The sequence below is a fragment of the Aspergillus neoniger genome (genome assembly GCF_003184625.1).
Source record: "Aspergillus neoniger CBS 115656 unplaced genomic scaffold BO87scaffold_30, whole genome shotgun sequence".
Taxonomy (NCBI): domain Eukaryota; kingdom Fungi; phylum Ascomycota; class Eurotiomycetes; order Eurotiales; family Aspergillaceae; genus Aspergillus; species Aspergillus neoniger.
The window spans coordinates 264,343-284,773 of record NW_020291158.1 but is presented as its reverse complement, the minus strand read 5'-3'; the positions used below and the strand labels follow the sequence as shown (position 1 = coordinate 284,773).

Below are 20,431 nucleotides of genomic sequence, written 5' to 3'. Positions count from 1 at the left end.
TCCTACCTGGCCAAGTACGTCAGAGCAGCCCAAGAATGGAGGAGGAAACATCCGGGATGGAGCAACCAGACTATATCCTCGATGAAGAAGGCGAGATACTCATAGGTTTGATGTATCCCAATCAGCCCTTCGTTTCCTTTGAGCCAGGAGTAGCGCGTGAGGCCGGCTCCCAGGTCGTGGATTCCGAGCTATTGCAACGATGGATCGCAATGGCCACAGATACAGGAATCATGGAAGAGAAGTATAAGAATCTCTCGATACTTCCACTTATCGTTCAATCTGACGACCAAGTCGAGGCGAGTGAGCCGGAGAGTGGCATCTGGGGAATCGGCGGGCCACCTGTTGATATTCTTCCGAGCTCACTGCTAACGGAAGAGGAGCGACGAGCGCGCACACGTGTCAGGGAAGAGATCGAGAAAAAGATCCAGGCTAGAAACGATGGGAATGAGAGTGAGAGTGAGACCGAGGTCGTGGTTACCTTCCAAGCATCGGCGAAGCATCTTATGGCCGCGTCGCCGTACTTCAAGGCCCTTCTCTCCACCGGCATGGAAGAGAGCGTTGAATTCCAGGCGGATGGAACAGTGCTGACGACAGCAGAATGTTGGGACGAATGCGCGCTTCTTTACGTCCTGAAAATCATCCACTGCAAAAGCCATGAACTTCCTGACAAAGTCGACCTAGATATGCTTGGCAAGGTCTGCGTCGTCGCTGATTATTACGATGTCAGTGATGCAGTACTCTTCGCCGGACGGCCGTGGATTGCGAAGCTCAACCCTTTTGGGCCCGACGACGGCTACCGCGACGCTGTGATCTGGCTCTGGATCAGCATATTTTTCCGAATGCCGGGTGTCTTCAAGGCAGCGAGCTTGACTTTGATCAAGGAAGGAAGAGCACACATGCCACCTCTGGGTCTTCCGATTCCGGCACGTATCGTTGGTAAGTTGCCTATCCCATCAATTTTAATACGACGTCCACTGCTCACGACTTATAAGAAGAGATCAACGCCCGCCGAATCAAGGCTATTGAAGGATTGATGGGTCACGTCTATCGTGTGCAAGAAGAATATTTGACCGGGAAGAGAGGTTGCTCATTTAAATGCAGTTCCATGCTGTATGGGGCCCTTACGAAGAACCTCAACACACACAACCTGGCCAAGTCGGACTTCAAGGCACCTTTCCTGTATCACAACTACACTTCTCTTGTGAACATCATTGATCGGTTCAAGCAGCCAAGATGGTACGATCCCAGAAATTCGAAGTACCTATGCTGGCAGTACCTCGAGCACGAATGCCATGATGCCCACTTTTGGGAACTTCGATTGGGAAGGTTCCTTGATGAAGATGGAATGGAACTGAAAGATTTTATTAAGACCGACTGACGACGGAATGCGGATCCTGACATTTTTTATTTCCTTTTGTGCGCCGTGGATGCTTTGCTAGTGAGATAGTGAGGGGGTGTATTTGACCCAGGTGATGCATTTAAAAGTAGTGAACTACTAGTTGAAGATTGTATCTAGGAATGACATCTGAGTTTATTGTGCTTATCTTTCTTGACTATATCATATCTATTGCTGCCTCAGGCAGCCGGTACTAATCATGTGCAGAGCTAGTCCCAGTCTAGAACGAGTGGGAAAAATTTGTCAGCTGAAGATTTCCTATCTGGGAAGTCATCAATCAGCCAATCAGAGAAGGCATAGCAACCGTGTGCGCACTGCCTGAGGCAGGTTTGCCTCCCGCAATTATTGAGAAAAGGAAAAGAGGGAAAATCGAAAGGAAAGTTGGTTGTCAACAAGCCACGCTACGAGAAGCCAATATCATTATTATTTCTTCGGATGTCGGCTGTAATGCAATCATGGTATCGACAAAAGGTTCTAGGGCGGATGAACCATCGACTTCGAGACAATACCCTATCCAACTCATCATTCCAGCTCCGAAGGCCCGTCCGAGTCTCAGTCTGCATCTTCAAAATCATTCAGCGCAGCCATTCAATGGTGTCATGTATAGGGTATATTGCGCATACTGCAGCATTCATGGCTGGCTGTAACTCTCATCTGCGCCGTCTGCACCATTCGATGGCCTCGCACTGCTTGCGTTCCAGGCTTTGGCATGGAAGATCCGCAGTATCCACTGAGGTTTGCGGTTCCATGCTACTGCCGTCGTCATTGGTTCCTTCACGATGATGGCAAACCGATTGACCATTCAGACGTGATCCGAGTGGATCCGAATCGGGCAATGGAGATAAGAGCTCGCTGACGAACTGCAGAAAAAATTGGGAAGAGGGACAGGAAGAAAAATGGGGGAAAATGGCGTGCCGAAATAGCCAGCTCGTCTGCATAACAACCAACCCAAGTCTCCGAGTCTCAGTGACCCTAAGCAGCACCCCATCATGAGTTTATCAACAACAACAGTCGAAAAACGGCTCCTCGCAACCGCAGAGCACCTCAATGTCCCTAATAAATCCCAATCAACGTCGGTTCCGTGGGTACATCCCCATTTAGAGCAGGGCGTGGTGCCGATTAAAGGCCGCCAGCTGCGTGCCTCGCAACCCATCCGCCAGGGCGAGCTCCTGATGATTGACGTGCCCTATGCGCTCATTCCCGTCGTCGATGATCCGGCCAGTAGCGATAGTCTTCTGTGCAGCAACCCAACCTGTAGTCGTCAGACGCAACACGGTTCGGGACGAATCTCTTGTCCGAATCGCTGTCTCGCAGATGTAGTCTGGTGCAATTCGACCTGCCAGGAAGCCGATCGATTGCGCCATGAATTCGAGTGCACCTGGCTGCAGAGATACGCCGCTCCCATCCGCACAAAATGGGGAGAATATGACTATGGGATGATGTGGCTGATCGTCCGCATCCTCGCTTCTCGACATATGGAGCGACGACAGCCGTCTGATACAGAAAATGAACCGAATCAGCTATTCAAGGGTGGCTGGGATGCCATCCAGTCCTTCTGTGGCTCGATAGACAGCTGGGCCCATTCCCAGGTACGGTCATGGACGGCGTTGGTCAAGAAGTACCTTCGCAGTAGTCCGGTTCTACCACACGACTTGAGTGCCGACGAGATCGTGGCTCTGATCTGCCGGGAGGAAGCCAACTCCTTTGGCTTGTATCCACGGGAGACGGGTGTATATCCTGTCCCCGAACCCCCTGTGGACCGGGGGGGGCAGTTTGCTGCGGCCGTATATCCCCGAGCAGCGATTGCCAACCATTCATGCAGTCCTAATGTAAGCGCTCCCGAGTCCCTCCTTGACCGTTAGCTAATATGACCGACCAAGATCATGCATAAACCAGACCATCACGGACGGATGGTATTCACTGCCTCGAGGGACATTGCCGCCGGCGAAGAGTGCTGCATATCCTATTTCGACCTGAGCAAACGTGTTGATCTTAAGTCCCGTCGGGATCACCTCCAGGGTCTGTTCAGGTTTGTCTGCGGATGTGATCGATGTTCGGCCGAGGAGCCATCGGAAAAGGAGTCCGACTGGGTTGGACTGCCTTTCTTGGAATAGAGTGTTTGCACTAAGATGCTTATAGGCCCGATGGTGGCTAGTGTTTTCGGGGTTTTCTTGGCTTGGTTTCTTTCATTGCAGTTACAGCGCCGACGCATCACCAGCTGGTCCTGGTATGAGGTTATATAAATTATTGATAGAAGGTGATGATAAATATGTTTGGTTAGAGTTATGACATCCACGTGTTCCGTGACATCGATGGCTTATGTCAATTGTCCGTGTCCGACTCAATAGTTCATGCGACATGTTCTGTCAATCGGGTTGTTAGCAGCTAATTTAGACTCCTTCCTCGCGTTTTTCTAGAACCCTACAAGATATTTCTCTCGGGATTGAAGAAACGTCAATGTGTTCCTCCTTCACCATGTTCCAGCCAAGATCAGGCTACACGATCGCCGGCTGCCCAACATCTCGATTTGATAACAGCCCAGGATGATCGCACAGAGCTATCTGCATCTCAAGTGGATGCCCTCCTCTCATAGGCCGAACCCCGCCCGAAGCGCCCTAACGCCGTGCTCCTAATGCAAGTACGTGGGGGCAATCTCAAAACTTCAAAAGCGGTATGATCGAGTGCTGGCGCTTAAATAAAAGGTAATGCTCGTGATTAGGAATGGGAGCATGTGCAGCTGTCAATTATGGATACCAAGTACCGCCAACCCGACCTCGGCGTGGCCGAGGCCAGCGACTATGCTTCAGAGTCTCCGGAAACCCCGAATATCACGGCCGGATCGCAGCATCTGCATCGCAAGCTGGGCGGAAAAGAGGTCCAGCTCTTCGCGGTCGGGGGAGCCATAGGAACATGTACGTGTCGGCATGCCGGTAGCATCGAGAGCACAATTTTCTAAACCCCCGACTAACTGCCTGTAGCGCTTTTTGTCCAGGCGGGTGCTATGTTGCCTAAGGCTGGTCCTGCAGGTCTTTTAATTGGTTTTCTCGCGTACACACCTATCATACTCGCTGTCAACCAATGCTTTGGTGAGTCTGTCTCATTCGAACCTTTGTTTCCGTGCTCAGCAGAGCTAAGCTGACCCTTGCAGCGGAGATGGTTTGCTATCTGCCCATACCCTCTCCATTCATTCGCCTCGCCGGTCACTGGGTAGATGATGCCCTTAGCTTTGCCATGGGCTGGAATTTCTTCTTCACCATGGGTTAGTCGTAAATCCGTTAAGCTGATCTGGAAGATTAACCTCAACAACAGCATTGGGTATTCCGTATGAGATCGTCGCTATCAACATCCTCCTCACCTACTGGACGGATCGTGTGCCTGTAGCGGCTGTGGTGGTGATTATGCTGGTGCTTTACACGTGGGCACCTCTAATCCCCAACACCATTTTATCTTTGACATGACTGATTCGGTCTCAGGCTATTGAATATATTCACTGTTCGCTTCTTCGGAGTGTCGGAATTCTATCTGTCATTTTTCAAGATCTTCCTCATGGTCGGACTTCTCCTGTACACCTTTATTACCATGGTCGGAGGCAATCCCTGGCACGATGTGTACGGCTTTCGATACTGGCGTGATCCGGTGAGTACATCCTCTCATCGTCAGACATAATCCAGACTGATGACATGCCACGCAGGGGGCTTTTGTGTCCTACATTGAACCCGGCAGTGTCGGGCGCTTCTGCGGCGTTCTAGCATGCATGATCCAGGCCTCATTCACGTAAGACCAACCCATCTACCTAACCTCCATCTACTTCAACAACTTACCACCGCAACAGAATGGTCGGCCCGGAGTACATATCCATGGCCGCCGCAGAAGCCGCCCGACCACGACGAGTAATGCGCAAGGCCTACGCGGCGTACCCCTGGCGACTGGTTACGTTTTTCATCCTGGGTGTTCTATCAATGGGCATACTCATACCTTACAACGATCCTACGCTCGCCGCGACCTTGGAAGGATCGGGCCACGAAAGTGGCACGGGAGCTGCGTGAGTCCGATCCTACCCGGATATTCATCCAGGCTCTGCCCTCTAACATCCATATCTTCTCCAGCTCTCCCTACGTGATTTCCATGAACCGCTTCAACATCCGGGTCCTCCCGGACATCGTCAACGCCCTAATCATGACCTCCGTCTTCTCCGCCGGCAACAACCTGGTCTTTTCCGCCGCGCGGACCCTCCACGGCATGGCCCTCGAAGGCCGCGCCCCGTCCCTCTTCGCACGGTGCAACCGCAACGGCCTGCCCTACTACGCCGTCGGCGCCTCGCTAGCATTCTGCCTCCTGGGCTTCCTCCAAGTAAGCAACTCCTCCTCGACAGTACTAAATTGGCTCGTGGGAATAATCGTCGCCTCATACCTGTTAAACTACGTCGGCACGTGCATCACATACCTGCACTTCTACGCGGCAATGCGTCGACAGGGTATATCCCGGGATACACTCCAATACAAGGGAGTGCTGCAACCGTATGCGGGGTGGTTCGCGCTGGTGGGCACGATAGTCATGACGCTGATTATTGGGTTCGAGATATTCCTCGATGGGCAATGGGATGTGCAGACGTTCTTTTTGGATTATACGATGGTTGGGTTTTTCGTGGTCGCGTTTGGGTTTTGGAAGGTGGTGAAGAGGACGAGGTATGTCTGGCCTGGGACGGCGGATTTGGGGCTGGGTGGGTTGAAGATGGAGATTGATGAGTATGAGGCTGGGGTGGTGGTTCCTGTTAGGAGGGGGATTGCTAGGGTTTGGTATGGGTTGTTTGAGTAGGTTGGTTTGGTTGGGGATAGATGGGATGGGTATGCTTCGTTGCATAGGAATGAGGGTCCTGGGCATGAGTCTTGATTACAGGTCAGTCTTGTTCATGGTTATAGATTATATCTCATGATATGCCTTCCCAGTAGCTAGTCGGTATATGGTAAATCGAACGATGGCCCCGTGTTCTGCCGAGTGGTGTGCACTCTCTCAAGCCGCGACATTTCCTCCCTGATGCGCTCCCCGAATCCCTCTGGCTGCGTCTCTGATGGTTCACCTTCTTCTGCCTCTGCCGCCCCGGCAGGTCCCTCCTCTCCATTAGTACCGGGGGTTTCCTTCTCTGCCTCTCCTTCGGCATCAACAGCCAAACGCTCCTGCGATTCCTTCTTCGCCTCCTCCGCCAGTACCGCATAATGCGCCCGACGGTACACCCCAAGGCTACTCAGCACCATCCCGACAATCTCATACGCAAACAGAACCGGTAACGCGTACTCCAGTTGGGGATTGCATCCACCGGACCAAATATCCACCATGACCTGGAAGATAGCATGCGCGGGCAGCGCATATCCCCATTTGTAGAACCCTGGAGACAGCTCAAACGGCAACAGGATTGACGAGACATTCAACACAACCCATGAGATAAGGGCCATGGGAACAAATGGCGGTGCTAGCCAGATCGTGAACACATCCAAGACGAGGAAGTTCAGATGCGCGAATAACCACAGCGCCATCCAGGTAATCATGAATTGGGCGCCGTTAACGTGCCAGCCATATCGGAAGGCCCAGATGGCGCCGGTTGTGCAGAGCGAGCCGATGAAGGTGTATGTCGCTGAGATGAGCTGGCGGATGATGGCGATGCGGTGCGCGTCAACTGAAGTGTACAGGTGGAATTGCTGATAGAGACCATTGAGATAGCCAAGGTAGAAGAATTCTTGGATGAGGATGAGGATGACGACTAGAGTGTTGTAGATGAGGCGGGAACCTTGGGTGGTGGGTTGGATGTTGATGGTGGAGAGCGTCCAGGGGTCAGCGAGGGTGGCGATGGCTGTCTGGTCAGACGTGTTCATAGTTTGAAGGATGGCAGGGCCGTTGGTAGTGGTGTAGATGATTCGAGCAGCTTCAGATAACGACAAGATGTTGGACTGGATAGCAGAATCCACTACGGTGGAGTAGCGCGCCTCATTCCAGACTAGGGTCATGACATCACTTGTATTGTAGGTTGCTGTCCCGATGCCGATGAGAGCAGCTGATAGGCGCGAGGAAGCATTCTCGACGATGTACAGACCTCCCCAGTAGTGAATATTGCAGACGGTGGAGACGATCGACGCAGGATTGGGATAAGCCTGGACTGACTGTTCGCGGAGGGTCGGGAAGCCGGACCCTTGCAGCTGTTGGTAGGCAGTTCGCACGGCCTGACCGATGGCCCCGCCATCGTAGTCAACGAAGACGACATTGAGATTATGTATATGAGTGGTCTGTTGAAAGATGGACCCGAACAGATAGCAGAACAGACCAAGGAAGAGGAGTTGTAAGATGAGCAGGTTGATGGTGGCAGCTTTGAGGACGGCTAGACGCAGCGGGCGCACCTCCGGGTCGTGGATGCTGCGGTGAGGGCGTTGACGGGCAGCGGCATACAAGGCCATAGGTGTAGTATTCTCAGAGTAAACTCATTTCCTTCTCGTGAGATATAATCTCCAGAGGTCGTCAAGAAACAATCTTCCGGTGGTTGGGTGATTCGAAGGTTGGGCCGGAATCGCGGGGAAAGTCAGTCGGAGGAAGGGTTCCATGGTTGATCGATGGATACGAGATCCTCCTAGTGGTACCCCGTTCCCACATTGTAGTTCATTAGTTTTTTTCTGTCATTGTTCAATGGGGGGTTCTAAGAATAATGCCAACTAAGACCCGATCGAAACCTCCTTCAACACCAAATGAGCTAGTTAGCTAGCTACTTTTTCCTTTTGCTGCAGCCGGTAGGTAGATGGTTGATTCGGAAACCAGATGGATGACAAAGGCTCAACAGGGCTGTGACAGAGTTTGATATTCATTCTAGATTCCGTCCCATTGTTCAGATACATAGACACTGGTTATCTACTCCTGATACCTTCCTATGCATTCAGCATAACTCACCATGTGACAGATCTCATCCACATGCCTGACCGCTGATTCATTCCCTTGGGCAATCCCAGCCACCAACGAGTGGCCTCTCCAATCCTCGCTGTGATTTTTAACAGTGAGAAACCATGATGCACCTCATGGATCTTTGTTTTCATGCTTGATTGTTGTTATTGGGTGATATGTGTATTACCCGTACAGCGAGTACACCGCCATCAAGGCAGTAACCTAACTGGCGGTCGGGCGTGTACTTCACCTGGCTGAATGGCCCGCCACCGGTCCATTCGTTGGCAGATCTAAACAGCTGTGACTCTTAACGGTTAACTAAGTATGGACGTCTGAGCGCTAATGAGTGCTACTGCTCGGGAAGGATTAGTGACCCCTGGTGTGACCAACCTATTATTGATCCACCGCCTCCCCAAAGGCTAAGATATCCTCTTAACCGCCGCCTCCCCGCCGTGCAACAAGGACAACATATTCGACTCTGTATCCAGGCTATCAACCAATATCATCAACAAGGGCAAATTCTACCTCCAGAACAAGGCACTGACTGAGACACTATATACCATCGCCAAAATGGGCGAGAATCAAGAAATTCACGTTTCACGAACATCGTGTCTACTATGTAGTGAACCCCCAATTGCCGGAACACGCATCTTAGGTGAGCTTCGCATGTCCCACCGATCTACCTTCCAACTCCAGACACGCCAGGCCTTCACCATCTCGATCCGCTAACCAAACCGGCAGACCTCACCCACAGCCAGTTAGTGGTACCACAATGCGAGTCTCCGTGTGGGGGTTGCAACTACACCCCACATCCGATGATCTGGTTCCATCCAACCTGTTTTCGCATTTTCAGGGCTACTTATGAACCATCCGAGGAGCCCTCAGTGAAACATTTGGAAGTATTTGCCGGTGCGACGAAGCCTGTTTATCAACCTCTCTGCTCAGAGCATGAGGCTGCTGCGTCTACCTTAGAAGGACTTCTCAGCAAACATACTGCACCCATCATGCAGAATTGCTTTAGTCAGGAATTGCTGGAGCGCTTGCCTCTCGAGATTTTGCTCATGATTTCCGAACTCATTGGGCCATGTTGGTACCTGACAGTTCTCGGGGAGAGCCGTCGACTCATTGAGCACCAGATACGGGACGGTGAGATTCAGGATCCCGAGGTCGACATTTCCCGAGATGTGTGGATGTCAAGGGTCAATTACAGGGGAAACTCATACGTGGTACGGCTCAGCAACACTCCACTGAAGCCTACAACTTCTTCTCGCGTATCCCACGTAAAACTGCCACGAGAGATCCAGAAAATAGTTCTGTCAACAGACAGTATCGGCTTGCGGGGGGTCCAGTTTTTGGACGACAGAGCTACCCCAACACGGGATGGATCACCATGGTACGAGATACTCGATGCGCAGCATTTGCCACGTAAGATTCACGTGAACTTCGATGTATGTATATCTATGACCTGAAGCCAGGCCAGGAGCCGACGGTATTAGGGACTTTTTGTGAGGGAGGTTCGGCTCGCTGCCTGCGATTCACCTTCCGCATCAATAATGTGGTCCAGCCCTTATCCACCGACCTTCCACTCACGGAACTTTTACGCCTGTCGTAAGAAGCATCGACTACACTACATGGAGCTTGGACCTCAGGTACAAGGTCTTCTTGTCTGCTCGTCAGCCGGTCAGACTATCGGCATCCACGCTTTTTCAGGTACAAACAAACCGTTCCAGGACTTTCTCGATTCGGCACATCAACGCGTAAAAGAAAGCATTAAGCATTGGATTTACTTCCCCCTCAACAGCAATGAAAGAATCAGCGGTGCTTGGGTCCGGAAGTTGAAAATGTGCCAAGGACCAGCAGCCAGTCCTACCTTGGTTGTAAGTCCATCCTCCATTCATGCTCTGCTTCAATGACTCATCCGTTAGCTGCGCACCTGCCTAGGCAGAACCGTGACCTTCGGGACCTATTTCCCATCTCGCATCACTGACCAACTCGAATATTACGCGCTGATGAGCAGCTATGACGGCTGTGTTTCAGGGTTGTTTCACGATGGATTTGATCCAGCGTACAAATTTATATCCGAATATGGAGTCACCTGTGATGATACCGACCACAGCGACATTTCAGTTCCCCCACCCCTGCATGCAGAACTGGAGCTTCCGGAAATCCCTCCCGGGCGAGGTTCCATTTCATCCACATGGTACATGACAAAAGTGTCCTTGCGAGGCCTTACCAAAGTGCAGGTATGCAGGGATCATGCTCAAGCACATCAGCCTTATGTGGGTTTCCTGATGTTCTATGAGGATGGACACATGGAGGCTAGTGGGCAAATACGCTGGGATTACGGCCTGGATGACGAAGTCAGCTGCCCAGTAGTCGTTAAACAGGGGGTCGTTGGTGAGCGAGGATTCATCAGAGATATCCGTACTGCGCGAGACAATTTAGAGAGTGAAGCAGGGCCAAGTGTATGGCAACTTCCCGAGACGGGTTTCATTGTTTGGTGGTTTAGCCACCTGGGTGATATGATTGTAACGCACAAAGACCATTCGTGCTCCGTATACCACAAATACAGGAGCCATCGCGATCAGGCATTGCAATGGCACGGGGGCTGTGTTTCTCGTCCACCAATCAGCGACAACCATGATGTTGCTTGCGAAAACCATAGGCTGTGAGAGAATGCGGGAAAGTAATGCGCACAAGGGTCCTCCATTCCATTCTCAAATGAGAGTGTCCCACTCACAGTAGCCGCTGGCGCTGGCCTAGGAAGGGGGTTTGTCCGAGTGCTAGATATGTCGCGAGGAGATGAGAAGTAGTATCAAGTGTACGCAGTAGGCCCTTATTAGCCGAAAGTGATTGGATAGCGGACTCCAATTCCCGCCAGGATCGTGACTCCTGAACTTGCTCTTTCAAAACTTGGCTCTGCTGACAAGGCTGCAAATCATAAGATACGCTATCTGCCTGTTATCCCGTTGATCATAGAAGCTCTCCGTACTAGGTGAGCATCAAATGTGCCCTTTCCTCATTCACTGTGAAGGCAACCCTATACGATTTTCCGTTGCCTGGATGATGCGTGTCTGGCAGACATTCGTCACAATGGGTGTTGTGTTACTGCGACTTTGTGAAGTATCTATGCATAATCTTCCCCGACGTTCGCTCAGCGTTGATCGGTCGATGCAGGTATGAAACTCAGGACATACCCCGCAGAGGAGAATTGGCGCCAGCCTTGTGGTTGCGGTATTGGAAACCCCATAACACCTATACACAGACCTGATTGGCCGATTGCTAAACGGTTGCACTTGTAGCCTGACAACGGCGACTGTTAGTGTCTAGATAGTGTGCAGCAAAAAGGTGAGACCCCTGTGATACTTCGTGCTATTGGCCACGGAAGCGCCAACCGCAAGCACTCCACTTTAGTACGGAATGCATCCTTTCATCGATCCCTTTTTGTCTAATTTACAGCTGTCATTCTCTTGGATCACGCCAAGCTTACTGCCGTCTCTTTGTTCCCCAACGAAACTGCTGCGTGCTGCCCCGCGACGAACAAATGGTTGAGCCGGTCCACTCTCAAAAGGATTAACCGCCGCCCTCGCAATCCAATGTATTATATCACAGCTGCATCCAGCTCCTCATTGTTTTTTTCGTACATCGAGAAAGCATGCGGCCACGTATTGGTATTAGCGTGCTATATTTAGACTTAACCAGAGAAATGCTATAGCAGGGGTCAGTTCGGGACCTGGAGAACTTCGGAGCGCTCACCTCCTGGGAGCCCCACGACACACAGGAGACAAAGAGTATGGCTAGTCCTTCAGAACTGGTGATTCGAGTTGACAGTGAGACAGTGGCGTTCTATACTTACACACGGAGGTAAACAGCTCGTCCTGCTTTTTGCTGGAGCTGTCGTGACTGTTTTGCCCACGACGTCATCCCAAGAACATGCATCATTTGGGAGGCTGTGCTTACACCTTCCATCCATAATAGACGCTGCAAGATCCTAGTATCAACGGCAACGAGCTACTAGGGGAGTGGCAACCACTGTCCATTGACTTATAACTTTCAACCATTTAGATTCCTGCCTATCATTTTTTTATTCTCATGACAAACAACCGGCAGCATGCCCTTACGCTCCAAAGTATGAGATCCAGAGGCCCAACGTAGCGGCGTTCACGATCGATGGTGTTTAATCTAGATTATGCTAAGGGGCCCGACCAAGGTATAAGTCTGCCTGACCGGATGGAACCGGAGTGTAAATGTGGGAACGTGCTGTCTTCAGCAGTGATTCGTATAAGTACAATTTCCGAGGCTCACAACCGAAGTGAGCGGATGTACCCCAGTGTTTCCGTTGAGTAACAATGCACTGTGGGTTGCGCAGAATATGCAGGCCCGATCGGACCTCCCCACTACCAACGAACAAAGTAGAATGGAGCTCAATCAGTGGTAGAAGGCCCAACTAGAAGCCAGGACCACGTCATTTCCCAATATGCCTGTCAATTTGCGGTGCCAACATCCATAGGGCTTGAACTTTGTGATATGTTCTACAAGGTGCCCAGGCGCACCAATTCAGAGAAGGGGAGGTACCGAAAAGCTTTCGTTTGGTTCCATCGCCTTGAATCACTGGAAGCTGCGATTCCTGATTAGACTACTATCATTTGTCTAGTACGCAGTATATAAATACTAGTATAGTCTCTTCCACTACAGTGCTACGACCACTACATTCGGTGACAACAGTTCATATCAGTAATCGCCCAATATTAGATGTCCATAGCCAAGGTTCTTGCTCACTCATACCACCGTCATGCCGAAAAATATTCATATAATGCGCTTGTATTGTGCTCTATGCGTGGATCACCCAACCGCTGGAGAACAAATATTCAGTAAGCCCTTGGCCCCTTGAACCGAAGCTCACTATCATCTAACCGGATAGCAGGCCTCGACGAGGATAACTTCACACTAGAAACTGTACCCAATTGTGATATTACTGATTGCATTCATTGCCACACCAACCCAAAGCCATTGATATGGATTCATACACGATGTTATCAGCTATTGATGGCCAGCTACGAGCCAGGGGACAAACCGTCTTTCGTGGAGATCCAAAAATACGCACTTGCCACGAGAGAACTTTACCTAAAAATATATCCAGAATGCGGTAATCCCGGAACAGTTTTGGAGGGTCTCTCTTCCCAGCGTGCCGCATGCATGTTTCCAGAGTCTTTCATGCAAAATTTCTTCGGTAAATTGCCTCCTGAGATCCGACGCAGGGTTGCTGAATTGGTCGCTCCATGTTGGTACTTGACTATCCTAGGTGAGGTTTGCCGACTCATTGACTACATGCGAGAGAATGAAGAAGAACAGGAAGACGTGATCGATCTTACCGAAGACTTGTGGGTGTCGCGCATTCTTTGCCAGGATCATTCTTACCTGGCCCAGCTCAGCAACAAGCCACTCAAGATAAATGAAGGGACTGATGTTTTTCACATACAGTTGCCTCAGACCATTCACAGAATTATCATTTCTTCAGATCACCTCGGTGTGCGTGGAATTCAGTTTCTTGATCATGATACTACTCCGACAGAAGATCAGTCACCATGGTATGAGATAAATATCGTTGAGGATTCTCATCCAAAGCTACAGGTAATAGATCATGTAAGCTAATATATCACCAGTATCTGAGCAGTGGCTAACCTTATCTAGTGCCTCTTGGTGAAAATGGTCACCCTTAACCGCGAGGAAGGAACATTATCCAAGTCCTTGACGTGGAGCTCCCCATTCGTGCCCGCTCTCGATCAATTGAAGTATGCCCATTCTACGCTGGTACTCAGGGGTAAGCTACACTACTTAGATCTCGGACCCCCAGTCCGAGGTATCATTGTCGTCTATTCTTGAGGAGCGCTCTACAGAAGCAGCAACAAAAGCAATAACAAAACGAACAAACAAAAGCAAAAGAGTGAGTTGAATTGAGCTATCTAGAAGAGCAAAATAAAGTAATATAAAAAAATACTTTATGGGTGGTCTAAGTACAGCATGTGATTAGTCTACATAAATGCCTCGACACGGCCCCCTAGACGAAGGAGTATGCGAGAAGATACTAAATAAAGTTATAGATATTTTCTAGATAAGTAATCTTTTATATATTAAGTATTATTCTCTGGATACTGCAGGAGAATAGCTAATAAAATCATCTCTAGCAGAATCTGAAAGTCACAGAACTTTTTCTAATCCAGTAGTTTGGTAAGGCTGTCTGCAGGATTACTAATATCTGTAATATATTAGATTAATATAATATCTGTTTTAATTAAATCTATTATAAATAGATAGCAGTTATCTAGCTATCTAATGGACTATATATATATACTATAATTAAGAATCTGTAGTAAATTAGCAGTATTACTGAATAGAAGTATTTTGTTGTTATCTGATATCTTAAGATTAAATACCTGTATTAATTTCTTAATATATAAGATATCTTTAATAACAGTATTATACACGCAGTATTCTATAACAGTAGAGAAGGGTATAATAATATTTTATTTATTTAATAATTAGATAATGAATCTGTCTGCATAGAAGATAATATATTTTTTTATTAATTTATTATTTTTATAATCAGCATGGGCAGTATCTACATAAATTTTAATTTTTTTAATATAATTAACTGCTAGGATAATTCTGTAAGAAATAGTATTTTATAGATATTTATATATATATTTCAAGATCTTTATATTTATTATAATTAAAGTATATATATACTTCTGCAGGCAGAATATGGCATAATATAAATTAAATCTGGTTTTAATAATTAGCCAGTTTAATCTGCTTATAAAACTTTGATATTTATTAATATTAACTTTCTCAGTTAATATCACAGTATAATCTATTTTTATATAGATAGATATCATGGAAATAGCAATATCTGAGCAGGATTATATACCTACAGCAGTAAAATATTTTTTTATATAAATAAACTGCCTGAGCAAGATACTATTTATTTTATAATTATATAAAATATTATAATTAAGCAAGATCTTCGGTTTGCCTAGTTCCTTAAATCTAAATACTATATTAAAATAATATTTTACTGAGATTAAGTCTGTTTATTCAGAGCCAGTAATAGCAGAATTATCTATATAAATAATAAATTATATCTTATTATTTCTGTATACACACGGATCCTCTGGCAGGGGTTTAAAACTGATTTCTTATAATTTCTTATTAAAAATATAGTATTATAGATATACTGCCTACCACAGTTTATAAAGAGCTATTTTAAATAGATATATTTATTCAGAGAGATTCTTATGGAATCTAGTTAGTTATTTTATATAGATCTGCTTATTTTTTATCTGAGTATATAAATAAACAGAGATAATATTATATTACTTCTAGCAGAGACCCTTTATTACTATATTAATTATAAATTTTTTAAGAATAATCTCGCTTGCTACTGGGACAAAGAATTTAGTATAATTAATATTAAATATTTAATAGTTACTGTAAACTACTTATCAAGCATAAAATTATATAATAATTTTCTTTATATTGACTTTTAGATTAAATATTTATTTATCTAGAATCACGCGGGCGCCAGCAGAGCAGTTAATTATCTTATATATATTTATTAATTTAATTTTATTAATCTGCGTGGTTATAGCTGTCTTCTAATATAAGATAAGCAGGAATAAAATAACTTCTATATAAATATTTAGTATATTAATCTTGTATTATTTAAGAATAAATAAAGGAAATAAATTAGATTCTTACTCTAGTATAGTTACTTATTTATTTTTTAGTTATAAAGGACTTTTTTTCTTTATAATTTATTAGGATTATTTTAGTGCAGTGATTATAATAATAAAAGATTCAGATTCAGTGAATTAAAAGTCATGTTTCACGTATTTAGTAGATAATACTTTGTAATTATAAAGATTCTTTATTAAATAAATTAGATTAATAGATGCAGGAAGGACAGGTATAATAGATTTAGCTAATATAAATATAATCTTTATTCTTTTATATATAAAGTCAACAATATTATCTTATACAAGAAGAATCTTATTATTATTAATTATATTCTTTATATCTTGCATGATTATTTTATTAAAATTAATTCTAGTATCCTATGTCAGCATGATTAGATCTTTAAAAATAGATATAGATACTGTAGTTATTCTACTAGAATCTTTATAATTATTCTTGTATATATATTCTTCATAGAATATTATATTTCTTGATTATTTAATTTTATTTAAATCAGAATATTATATTAGATAAACATAGTCATGATTTCTATTAAATCTAATAAAATAATCAGTATCAGCGCGGGGGCTTATCTTTCTGGAAATGATATAATTCTTTATAAATATATATTAGTAGTAATAGTATTTAAATATATATAAAAACTCGAGCGAGGTATCAGGATTCAGGAGATTATAATATAATCTGTATAGATAAGCAGGTATTTCTTTAATCTTACTTCCTGCAGGAACTAGGTAGTTAAGGATTTATATAATAAGTCTTATAGTAAATAGCTAAAGAATTACAGATAAATCTAAGTCAAGAATCATGATCCTGCTTATCTGGTTAAATAAATTATTATAATATTTAATAAGATTATTTATCTTGGATGTTCAGGGAGATAATATAATAATATAAATTTCTTAATTTTTGTAATATACTTATTCTTTGAATTTATTAAATTTATAGTTTCTATTAAGATACTATAAAATAATATATTTACTAATTATATTCTTATATTTATTATTCATCTAAATCAGTTCTGTGAAGGCATTATTTTTTTATTTTAATATAGCTATTCTAATTAATTAGATAGTATTATTTACTATTACCAGAAAATATTTAAATTCTTTATAGTTAACTGGGGTCATTTACTGCATATCTATGTATTAGAATTATATAAAATTAGAGATTCTCAGAATAGAATTTCTTAATATTAAGTATTTTATTTTTTCTAAAGAATATATATTACAGTATAGATTCTTATAATATTTAAGTTTAATTTACTAGTTCTTTGCGGTGGAGATAATCTTATAAAATCCTGTATATTTATATTATTAATATAATAATAAGAGGTTAACTGTAGTAAGGATTAATTCTGCATCCTAAGTATATATAAAAAATATATTTTTATTTTTTTATAAGTATTCTACTACTTTATTATCTATTTTTCTTTATAGAATCAGGTTAATTATATTTATATATATTCTGAAGTTTTTCTGTAAAAAAATTATAGATAGAAGGCTATATACAAGATCCAGTTAATAGAATATCTTAATTTTAATCTTATAATATTTATTATTTATAGATAAGATTAGGATTTAATAGCTAGCTGATCTAGTAACACTAATTTCTCTGTTAGATATTTTATATTTATAGAAGTTAGAGGCATCTAGATCATGGTAATAGTCTAGTAAAATATAGTTAAATATAATATATTAGAAACTGCTTATATCATAGATCTAGTATAATAAATAGTTAATAATATTTTTAACTGCTATTCTAGAGAAGTTTAAAAAATATATATTTTTATTATCTGACTCTGTTTTATATAAAATAATATATTAAATAAATATCTCTACTATCTGTTTTATAGATATAGATTCTGCTGTTTTAAAATTATTTTTTAAATTTAAATCTAACTTTTCTTCTTTATATTGGTTATTCTGAATTTTAAAAAACTAGATATCTAGAATATATGGTTATTATAATCTTGGGTGTGAGATTATATTAATATACTAATATTTTATTTAGCTATAGCCAGGATATCTATAGTAATTATAAATTTTATTAATATATTTAAGCATCATTTTCTTTATTTTAGTGGTGTGCTTTTTATAAGAAATATTTTTTATAGAATATATAGTCTTTTTCTACTCTTTTTTAGTGCTTTTTAACTTTTATAATAAGCTTTAACTTTTTTATATAATAGCTGCTATTTCTATTCTACTGAATTTATTATACTGTTCCCTCGTGTTCCAGCAGATAATATAGAAATTATTATTATTATATATAATATCCGCGTCCTCTGGTATTTTATTCTTTATATAGATAACTTATGCAGGCATGTCACTCTGTATCTTTTAAAGAAGTAAGAGTATAACTATAAAGATAAGTATTTTATATTATAAAATTTTAGTAAAAATATAGTTTACTCAGAAGTTATTAATATATTTAATTATTATAGTATATTCAGATCTTCTTAGTTTAATAAGATTATATATAATACTTTAGTAAAGTATAATACTATCTTCTAAAATAATTCTTTAGAGTGCTTTATATATATTATTTACTAGTTTTTTTATATTAGTAAAGTCTGTAAACAGATCTAGTATTTTATCTAATATATTCTGAGTTAATTATAATTATATAATTATTGAATAGATATACTAAATCTTATATTTTTTATGATCTTCAGCAGGTCTAGCTAGATTTTTATTAATTAGATTTAATAGACTGATATTCTTAAGTATTTAATATACTTAAAAATTCTATTTTATTTAATTTATATATTCTTCCAGTAAGATCAGCAGCTCTAGGATATTATTAGGTATTTACTTAGAAAGTTTATCTGTCTGTAAAATAGTCTTAATAACTATTTCTTTCTCTAGAGAGAGATTTTTGAATAAGATTCTATATTTAACTTCGTGTACTATACTAGCTATTCAGTGTATTTAGTATAAGTAAGTAAATAAACAGATAAGGTATATTTTTTAGCATGAATATATAATCTTATTAGATCTGTTAGGCTTGCTAAGACTAGTATTTTATAGAATATTTTATCTAGTAGTAATGGCTGGCTGTAGCAAGACCTGAATAGTTTCATAGTATAGAGACTGGATTTATAATCTCTTAAAAAGCACTTTACAGAAATAGTAATAAAAGTAATAATAAAACAAACAAACGGAAGTAAAAGAGTAAGTTGAATTGAGCTATCTAGGAGAGCAAAACAAAGCAACGCAAAGAAGTACTTTGTGGGCGGTCCGAGCGCAGCACGTGACTAGCCTACATGAATGCCTCAACATCTATTATAGCGTCTATAGTATTGTCGGCATCCACAATTTCTCGTGCCGCAACAAAGCCTTCTGGGAGTTCGTTGATTGTGTGCGTGACTATATGATAACTAGATGCCAATGCGATCTTGGATACTGGTACTATTTCCCGCTGAATGATCAAGAAGATATCCAAGGGGCTTGGATTCGCAATTTTCATGAATACCAGGAAGAGTCCGAATCAGAAGAAGCAGAAGATCTAGAAGAAATAGACGCCTTGATTGTAGGTGCATCCATCACATATTCCGCTCCAATAACTAACCGACTAGCTGCAAACGTCTTTAGGTAGAAGCGTGACCTTCGGACCGGTATTTCCGCTTATGTATATCGAATGTGGTGTGTATACCCCAATGTTCAAGGCAGAAGATGGTCCTGTTACAGGGATATTTCATGATGGGCTCGATCCAAGGAACTCCGGGATTCTTTTATGTGGAGTTACCTGTGACAGCTCGCGCAGTTGCCAGACCCCAGTCTTTGTTCCACTACGTGATACATTGGCGTTTCCAGACAAAAATCCTGACGACGTGAGTGAAGCATGGTTGATGACTAAGGTCACACTCAGAGGCCTTACTAAGGTACAGGTATGCAGGAACCGTTTGAAGCCCTACCGTCCATGCCTGGGCATGTTAATGTTCTATGACGACGGTCATGTCGAGTGTAGTGGACAGATACGCTGGGATTACGGACTGGAAGAGGAGATATGCGCTCCTATCATTGTCGTGAGAGGTGTTGCCGATGGAAATAACTATATCAAGGACATCCAAGGTGGAAAGGGCAACGTAGAGTCTACGGGGTACCCAAGTAGCTCGCAGATTCTGCCTGCTAAGGGAATACTAGCATGGTGGTTTAACGAGACGGATGTCAGGCTTGCCATTTACAGAGACTAGTGCGTTGATAGCCCATCGCCTCAGCGCATCCAAGAATACACCCACGTTCATGTTTACCTGAACATAAGGCATTGATCTTTGCTCTCGTTGGTGCACATGTGGAGTGTAACACGAGTGTTGCTGACTTTTTAAATAGAAGAGTAACAATATTCACGACCCTGTAAACC

The 20,431-nt window shown here is 43.3% G+C and overlaps 6 protein-coding genes across 6 annotated transcripts; 5 read left to right on the top strand and 1 right to left on the bottom strand.

Annotated features, from left to right (window-relative positions):
- Positions 1 to 56: 56 nt before the first annotated feature.
- BO87DRAFT_315351 (uncharacterized protein) lies at positions 57 to 1,378 on the top strand (the record flags this gene model as incomplete). Its single annotated transcript, XM_025619691.1, has 2 exons — positions 57 to 936; positions 993 to 1,378. The coding sequence occupies 2 exons, from the start codon at positions 57 to 59 to the stop codon at positions 1,376 to 1,378; spliced, it is 1,266 nt and encodes a 421-aa protein (XP_025476748.1).
- Positions 1,379 to 2,385: 1,007 nt separating this feature from the next.
- On the top strand, positions 2,386 to 6,211 carry BO87DRAFT_315627 (general amino acid permease; the record flags this gene model as incomplete). The annotated part of the gene is made up of 11 exons (XM_025619702.1): positions 2,386 to 3,225; positions 3,277 to 3,429; positions 3,990 to 4,067; positions 4,116 to 4,308; positions 4,375 to 4,482; positions 4,545 to 4,655; positions 4,706 to 4,811; positions 4,870 to 5,032; positions 5,088 to 5,170; positions 5,229 to 5,438; positions 5,503 to 6,211. 11 exons carry the CDS (start codon positions 2,386 to 2,388, stop codon positions 6,209 to 6,211), a joined length of 2,754 nt encoding a protein of 917 aa, XP_025476747.1.
- A 134-nt stretch (positions 6,212 to 6,345) lies between these two features.
- On the bottom strand, positions 6,346 to 7,839 carry BO87DRAFT_409113 (SNG1 family protein; the record flags this gene model as incomplete). The annotated part of the gene is made up of 1 exon (XM_025626224.1): positions 6,346 to 7,839. The coding sequence occupies one exon, from the start codon at positions 7,837 to 7,839 to the stop codon at positions 6,346 to 6,348; it is 1,494 nt and encodes a 497-aa protein (XP_025476746.1).
- A 1,290-nt stretch (positions 7,840 to 9,129) lies between these two features.
- On the top strand, positions 9,130 to 11,149 carry BO87DRAFT_409112 (uncharacterized protein; the record flags this gene model as incomplete). The annotated part of the gene is made up of 4 exons (XM_025626223.1): positions 9,130 to 9,762; positions 9,811 to 10,191; positions 10,240 to 10,842; positions 10,887 to 11,149. 4 exons carry the CDS (start codon positions 9,130 to 9,132, stop codon positions 10,956 to 10,958), a joined length of 1,689 nt encoding a protein of 562 aa, XP_025476745.1. The 3' UTR covers positions 10,959 to 11,149.
- Positions 11,150 to 13,106: 1,957 nt separating this feature from the next.
- BO87DRAFT_315555 (uncharacterized protein) lies at positions 13,107 to 14,197 on the top strand (the record flags this gene model as incomplete). The annotated part of the gene is made up of 3 exons (XM_025619697.1): positions 13,107 to 13,185; positions 13,239 to 13,957; positions 14,006 to 14,197. 3 exons carry the CDS (start codon positions 13,107 to 13,109, stop codon positions 14,195 to 14,197), a joined length of 990 nt encoding a protein of 329 aa, XP_025476744.1.
- Positions 14,198 to 19,117: 4,920 nt separating this feature from the next.
- BO87DRAFT_418328 (uncharacterized protein) lies at positions 19,118 to 20,264 on the top strand (the record flags this gene model as incomplete). The annotated part of the gene is made up of 5 exons (XM_025626879.1): positions 19,118 to 19,127; positions 19,236 to 19,242; positions 19,453 to 19,600; positions 19,647 to 19,901; positions 19,959 to 20,264. 5 exons carry the CDS (start codon positions 19,118 to 19,120, stop codon positions 20,262 to 20,264), a joined length of 726 nt encoding a protein of 241 aa, XP_025476743.1.
- Positions 20,265 to 20,431: the final 167 nt, after the last annotated feature.